The sequence below is a fragment of the Chaetomium globosum genome, genomic scaffold (genome assembly GCF_000143365.1).
Source record: "Chaetomium globosum CBS 148.51 scaffold_7 genomic scaffold, whole genome shotgun sequence".
Classification (NCBI taxonomy): Eukaryota; Fungi; Ascomycota; class Sordariomycetes; order Sordariales; family Chaetomiaceae; genus Chaetomium; species Chaetomium globosum.
The window spans coordinates 3,472,949-3,480,158 of NT_165982.1; the positions used below are offsets into that span (position 1 = coordinate 3,472,949).

Consider the following 7,210-nt stretch of genomic DNA (forward strand, 5'->3'; position numbering starts at 1 on the left):
TGGCGGCTCCACAAACTTGCTGCTGACTTCCATTTCTCGATTTCTTGCGTGCGGCTTGGCAACCTAACTCGGGCACAAATCTCTGCACGTACAAAGCATAGATTACCAATTACTACCTAGAGATGACTTGAATACCACTATCCTGGACAGAGGGCCCCCATAACGGTTGTAACCTTTCTCCAGACTGTTAACCCGACCCGGTGATATGACCGCGCCCCGAGGGCAGCGGCCGGAAACTTCCTTGACCGTCTCGGCCGAACCGGATTTCTACCCTAGGAGCCTAGCTGCAGTAGTGTAGTTGCCATGTCAGCCGAAAAAATAGAATGCGATGGGGGTTCCCGGGCTGTGTGTCAGCACAAGATATGCATGGACTAGCAGGGCGGCTCATATTCTGGCGAGCGGTAAACAGCGCCATGATCCTCAGCAGGGGAAGTTGACATAAAAGTCAACCTCCCGGCCACGCATTTCTTGGGCGCTTTCATCATCTCACTGTCTCATTATCTCACTATCTCACCATCGCACCATCTCATCACTTCCCATCCCTCCTGTTGCCCTGTCAGAATGACTGTCCTCAAGGAAAAGCCCATCATTGTGGCGGCAGCCTTCCCTGCCTCTGGCCATACGGCAGGGCTCATGCGGATCTCGGAATACCTCATCGAAAAAGGCCACGAGCTATACTTTATCACCAGGGCCGACTTCAAGGCCGCTACCGACAAAATAGGGGCTCATTTTGTCGAAAACCCGTGGTCCTGGGAGGAAGTATTTGCTTCGAGACCGCCTGACTCCGACGAGATGTGGAACTTCAAGAACATCTTTGCCAACTCAACTCCGCTCGCCCATCGCGCGCTCAAGGACACGCTTGAGCAGGTTCGCAGGAACCACCCTGAACGCGATGTCGTTATACTCCACGAGAGCTTTTCGGGCGGCCTCGGTCCCTTTCTGCACGGCGCACCCCTGCCAGAGGGGTATACCGTTCTCCCCAAAATCATCAACTTCCACACGAGCGTCTACCTTCCCGGTGACGCCAGCTTCCCGCCTTTCGGCCCTGGACTGCCCTATGACCCAACCCCCGAAAACCTAGCCCTCTGGCAGTCCATCTCGGATGCAATGAAGCCAGCGATGGGGGAACTGACTGAGCATTACAACACGCTTTACAAATCCCTCGGCGCCACCCAGGCCATGACGACACCCATTTTAAGCCGCGCCATGGGCTTTGGCGACGTAACCCTACTAGCCACCACCGCAAGTCTGGAGTATCCCGTCCAGGACCCCAAGCTGCGCTTCATCGGCGGGTTTCCCATAAAGCCCCTCGGCCCCCACTTCGTCCCCCCGTCGTAGGTGGCCCACTGTCACCGCCAACGCCGCCTTGCCCGCCGACTCCCCAGACAAGAAGAAGGTCGTCTTCGTCAGCCAGGGCACCGTGCACCGCAAGCCCACGGAGCTGATCCTGCCCGCCCTCGCCGGGCTCGCGGAACGCAAGGACCTGCTCGTGATCGCGACGCTCGGGGACCGGGGCGCGGAGCTGGAGGGCGCGGCGCGGGCGGCGCTCCCGGGCAACGCGTTCGTGGTGGACTACCTGGAGTACGAGGCGGTGCTGCCGCACACGGACGTGTTCGTGTCCAACGCCGGGTACGGCGGCTTCATGCAGGGCGTCATGAACGGCGTGCCCATGGTGCTGGCCGGCACCATGGCCGACAAGGCCGAGGTGTCCGCCCGCGCCGAGTGGGCCGGCGTCGCCGTCAACCTGCGCGCCCAGGAGCCCGGCCCGGACGCCATCCGCGCCGCCGTGGATAAAGTGCTGGCCGACGGCCGGTTCAAGGAGACGGTGGTCAGGCTGCAGAAGGAGAACCAGGACCTGGACGCGTTTGGCAAGATAGACGAGATTCTAGAGGAGTTGACCGGTGACTGTTGATGCGGTTGGGCGTTGCGAACTAGAGAACACGTTAATTAGAACTAGAATATTACCATCACGTTTCCAAATTCGTACCCTTCTAAGGCAGGACAAGGTAGTTGATTGACAGGTTGTTGTTTATAGGCATCGTTCGTCTCCTGAACAGTTGCTTTCTCGTCCCCTATTCCTTTTGTCGCTGAACTACTTCCTCGTGATCGGACCGGGGCAGGTTGCAAGGTTTCTAACCTCGATCATGTAAATGCTGGGAACAATGAGTGCCAGACATCCCCAATATGAGCTCACCAAACAGACGTTGGTGTTGCCAGACTTTGGGTCCTGATGTTTAAGAAGGTTTGCCGCATCGGTACATGTACCTTACCTAGTAACATAAGCCCTTCTCTCACTAGGTTTCAGTTACCCCTTCGTTTGTGTTTTGATAGGTTGCAACAAGGTGGCTGTTGTGATTCACGGTTGGCGAGTGGCGAAATGATGGCATTCTGGTGGTCATGGAGACGTCATCGTTCAATACAAGCTTGCTTTAATTGATGACCCACTCCCGGTTCTCTGGCAGGTATTCTCAAACTTCAATCTTGCATCCATCATCGATTTTAATTCGATGGCCTGCCAGTTACCTACGAGGTACATCCGCCCTGGGACGGCTCCGTCAATGATAAGAAGCCTCGAGTCAGTGACCGTACTATCCATTGCGCACTTAAACGACCCCTTCGTGAGACGATCCTTTTCGGCAACACGGCGCTTCCCTGGGGCCGTTCCGAAGATGCAGGAGATCAAGGTACACTCGCATTCACAGGGTACGGCGCAGATAAGGTGTTGATTATTCCTTAGAACACCATTTCCGAGAACTTTGGCGGCCCGGCCTCAAAGCTGGGCTCTCACCAATTCAAATTGGATGACTGCCCGGACCTCTCGGGGAAAGTAGCCGTCATCACCGGGGGCAGCGAAGGCATCGGCTTTGGGGTTGCGTACACGCTGTTAAAGCACAACATCGCTAAGCTGTACATTCTTTCTGTGTCCAAGGAAGTCGTTGAGGGCGCGAAAGACGCCGTGGCCAAGGAGCTGGGCCAAGATAAAGCCGATCGGACCGTTTGGATGCAGTGTGATCTCAGCGACTGGCCTCGCGTCAAACAGGTGGCCGAAGCCATCAAGCACGATACGGACCGGCTCGACATTCTCGTCAACAACGCTGCGCGGGGCATCATGACGGCCGAGTTGACTTCGTACGGCGTTGATCGGCACATAGCCGTTAATCACATGGGCCACGTCATCCTAACGAGCTATCTGTTGCCGCTGATGAAGGAGACTGCCAAACAAGGCAACGTTGTCCGCATCAGCAACCAGGCTAGCAACATGCACACCAAGGTACCCAGCAACACCAAGTTCGCCAGCCTCGACGAGATCAACAAGGACCTGGGACCGAATGAGCAGTACGGGCGGAGCAAGCTGGCGGCGATCTTATACGCGCGGTATTTCGACCGCAAAGTGACCAGGAACGGGCACCCGAATGTGCTGATGAACGCTACGCACCCGGGGTTTGTGAGTTCCAAGCAGAGCAGGACGGACATCTTTGAGGCGTAGGTGACCGTGGTTCTCTAATCTTGCAAATGGTCTGCTAATGCCCCCTTCACAGGTTTCCACTTGGCGGTTGGGCTATGTCCCATGGCCTTGAACCGTTCAAGAAAGACCAGTTTGAGGGCGCCGTCCCCACGGTCTTTGCTGTGACCATGGCGGACAAATCGGGCCAGTACATCTGCGCACCCGCCATTCCAGAGGCGGGGAGCGAGCTGTCGCAAAGCGAGGAATTGGCTGACGCCCTGATGGAACTGACAAGGAACGTGGTCAGAGACAAGATGCGGAGCGAGCCGGCCGGGAAGGGGTCTCCTTTGGATGATTTCGTGCTGCACTAAGCCAGCAGCTTTGCTCGATGGCTAAACGAAGCCAACGTGTCTCAAAACGAGTATTCCAGGGGAGTTTGGGCTCTGGCGTATTGCTGCGAAGCCAACTTGGCTGGGTATCCTCTGTGGCCCCCAACAAAAAAAAAAAAAAAAAGGAAAAGGCTGAACTCGAAGGAAAGTGGGAAGTCCAGGAGGGCCTGAAAGAAGTAAAGATGAACGAGCGAAAACAGAGTCAAACGAAATAAATCGAGAAAAATGAAGCAAATGGAGCAGAACACAGTTTCGTTAAGCTTCCGGGTGTCTCTTGTTTGGTCCTGTTCGTCGTCAAGGGGTTGGTCGGCATCTGCATTTGGAGTTGAGCCTTTTTGCCCATGGCATGTCGGGATTCAGGGATGTCTGACCGCCTCAACGAGTTGGGGGCTTTTCTGCAGGGCACGGGATGCTGATGGCCAACCGATTGCCGACTGAAGGCAAAGGATAAAACCGTCGACATCGGAGGTGACTAAACGAGCAGAGAAAACTACAACAAACAATGGTTTGGCGGCCAGTCGCCCGTTTCATTTTGCCCATGGCGGGGATGGATGGTGGCCAACAAGAAGAGGTTCACAGAATCGTTGGTGGGGAGGGGCCGTATGGAAACTTGGGCGATGATGACGACGTTTGTTGAAGCAAGGGAGGGATATTGCCTGATGTCCAGCCAACACACGATGGCTCTCAATTCCGAAGCCTTCACATCCCTTACTTTTCTGAGTTGCGTGGTATTCGTTCCTCTCGATCACCGGGAGTGTTGGGCCTGGATATCACGAATGGGGGACGAATCGGGGATTGGACCCCTTTCTGTTGCAGACCCCACGATTCAGGGTCCCCTGAGTGATGGTTGCATTCGGAATCAATTCCAGCATGCTGGGTGCGGGTGATGGGCCCGTTGATTGGTAGGCACATGCGTCCCTTGCTGGAAACAGGCGTGTGAAGTGGCCTGTGAGAGGTTGGGACCAGGACCAAAAGGAAAATGTTTGGAGGCGCAGGGGAAAAAAAACTCGCGAATCTTGGAGATGTCTGTTCGTCACTATCCAGCATGGCAGGTGAATGGGCGCGATTCCAATTGACCAACAGTCTCCATGGTCATGGAATGGATGGATGATGTTGAATTCTTTGGTCGACTAAAGAGCAAGAAGTCCCAGGGTCCGCCTGGCATGGCAGTTCTGGCACTTCAAGGGCCCACACACACAACTGTTGCCTCCCGCTGAAGCTAGCCCTTTTGGGTTCTAGTCACGCATGGAGCTCAGCAATCTTCCTGCAACCACTTTGGCCAGTTCCCCACGCCAATTGCAGCTCTTCCCCACAAGCACGACGGCGAACCAACGCGATGGAATGCTGGCTGCTGCGTTGAGTGCTTTCTGTAGACCGTCAATTCCTGGATTGTCGACGTTCCCTATCTCATTCTTCCCGCCCCTTAGTTTTTCGACTCAACCCACCCGACCAATCCCCATTCCCCTCGCCGAGTCCACCGCCTCGCCGAGATGGACGGTTACGGGGCACCACTCAGGACCGGCAGTAAGTCGCACCACACAGAACCGACGGAGCATCCCAAATCTTCACCCGTCTATTCCATGTCGCCCCTTTTACTCGAAAGGCTGCAACGATCACGCCGCATCGAAAACGGCAGGGTCTCCTCTCAGTCGAGCACCGACATGCTCTCTTCCTCGGCCGGCTCCAGACATGTGCGGAGCCCTTCCCCCACCAGTAGCCACCACCGGCCTGGGTCGAGTGGAGGTGTCGATCCCACAAAGGCAAAGAAGGGTATGGGCGTCAAGGAGATGGAGCAAACTGTATCCACGTTACACAAGCAGAATTTCGACCTCAAGCTTGAACTTTACCACCGGAGAGAGAGACAAACAGCGTTGGAAGAGCGCCTGGATGCCCTGGAACGGGAAGCAAAGGACCGGGATGACCTCAATGACTCGCTGGTGCAAGAGCTGGAGAAACGCGACAAGGCTGTCGAGGAGGCGATAGGGATGATCCTCATGTTGGAGAAACGTGTCGAGCAGCTCCTTATGGAGAGGAACATGGTGCGCCAGGTCGAGGCCGAAGCGCCCGCGTACCCTCGTGTCGAGTCGCCTGCCGTCACTCCATCGTCCAAGAACCCGCGGCTCGGTCCCTCATCGTATGCCGACGCCAAGACACCCGTTCGCATGCCGAGTTTCGTTTCTGACCGGAGCGAAACTACTGAGAACCTTAGGAGTGTGTATCTCGGCAATCTTGCCGGGGACAGCGCCCTGACTTTGCCCCGCCTAGCCGACGATACACCTGACACGGCACGTATCGACCCTAGACTAGCTAGCCCCGCGCTAAGTGAGCTCAGTGAAAGTTCGTTCATAAGCATCTACGGTCGCAGCCGGCCTGTAAACCATTCTTCACCGCCCGGCAATAGTCCTTGGCAAGGGGACAGGTTATCCAAAACCCCCATCCCAGCCCTTGATTCCCCGACCAGGGCGAGGACTTCGACACCATCGAGACAGCAGCGGCCGAGTAGCTCACGCGCCACTAGCGGGCAGTTCCACAACATTGGCGACGTCTTGGAAGTCGCACCATCGCCTCATCATCAGCTGGGAAAGACCAAGCTCGCGCGCGCGACCGTGGGTGATTCGCCGAGGCCGCCGACCGCGAGCAACCAAGCATCACCTTTTGCCCGACCACCTCTTCCTAATGGCCAGCCACGAACGAAACAAGAGAAACGAGAGGCTCTTGAGCGAGTGTACACCCAGGGCCAATTCAGCAGTCACCCGCAAGCACTGCCCCCGACGCCGGACACACTTTCTACCACCACGCTTTCTCGGAACGAGACACCGCCAAAGGACCAGAGTCCCGAAAATGAGCGGGGGTTCTTGTGCCTAGCCGAAGCGAACACGTCGAGAACATCCGGTCACGACGAACAAAAATCGCCGTCGCGGGGAGCTGAGCGCGCATCCTCCGCGGCATTTGACAGTCGAAGACACCTCCATGTCACCGGCGGCTCCCCTCACGCCGCCTTGGCCACGCCTGAAACTCGCACGCCACGCCCAGCGGCTGAATTGTCCAACCCCCGTACCCGCGATGGCAGTAGCTGGGGCGCCGAGGCGCCGAGGTACAGACCTGGACATCGCAGGGACTCGACGAACTCCAGTGTGGATACCTGGCTGCGCGAGAGCTTAAAGCCAGAGAGCATGGATGCGTTGGACCCGACGAGCTCAATATCGCAGGCCCACGCCAGCACGAAGCAGGGCCGCGCCTCACCAGATTTGTTTTTCTTTCCCTGCCTCCGCCACTGGCTGGGCGACGCAAGCGATGTTTGGTGCCCGAGGTGGGAAATGGGCACAAAGGCTCGAGCAGCAAGCAAGCGCCGATAACGCCCAATCCGCGGAACATG

At 56.7% G+C, this 7,210-nt stretch overlaps 3 protein-coding genes across 3 annotated transcripts; all 3 read left to right on the top strand.

Annotated features, from left to right (window-relative positions):
• Positions 1-561: 561 nt before the first annotated feature.
• Positions 562-1,912, top strand: CHGG_10672 (uncharacterized protein; the record flags this gene model as incomplete). The annotated part of the gene is made up of 2 exons (XM_001228598.1): positions 562-1,253; positions 1,339-1,912. The coding sequence occupies 2 exons, from the start codon at positions 562-564 to the stop codon at positions 1,910-1,912; spliced, it is 1,266 nt and encodes a 421-aa protein (XP_001228599.1).
• A 757-nt stretch (positions 1,913-2,669) lies between these two features.
• CHGG_10673 (uncharacterized protein) lies at positions 2,670-3,816 on the top strand (the record flags this gene model as incomplete). Its single annotated transcript, XM_001228599.1, has 3 exons — positions 2,670-2,684; positions 2,738-3,483; positions 3,540-3,816. The coding sequence occupies 3 exons, from the start codon at positions 2,670-2,672 to the stop codon at positions 3,814-3,816; spliced, it is 1,038 nt and encodes a 345-aa protein (XP_001228600.1).
• A 520-nt stretch (positions 3,817-4,336) lies between these two features.
• On the top strand, positions 4,337-7,190 carry CHGG_10674 (uncharacterized protein; the record flags this gene model as incomplete). The annotated part of the gene is made up of 2 exons (XM_001228600.1): positions 4,337-4,462; positions 5,388-7,190. 2 exons carry the CDS (start codon positions 4,337-4,339, stop codon positions 7,188-7,190), a joined length of 1,929 nt encoding a protein of 642 aa, XP_001228601.1.
• Between the last annotated feature and the right edge of the window lie 20 nt (positions 7,191-7,210).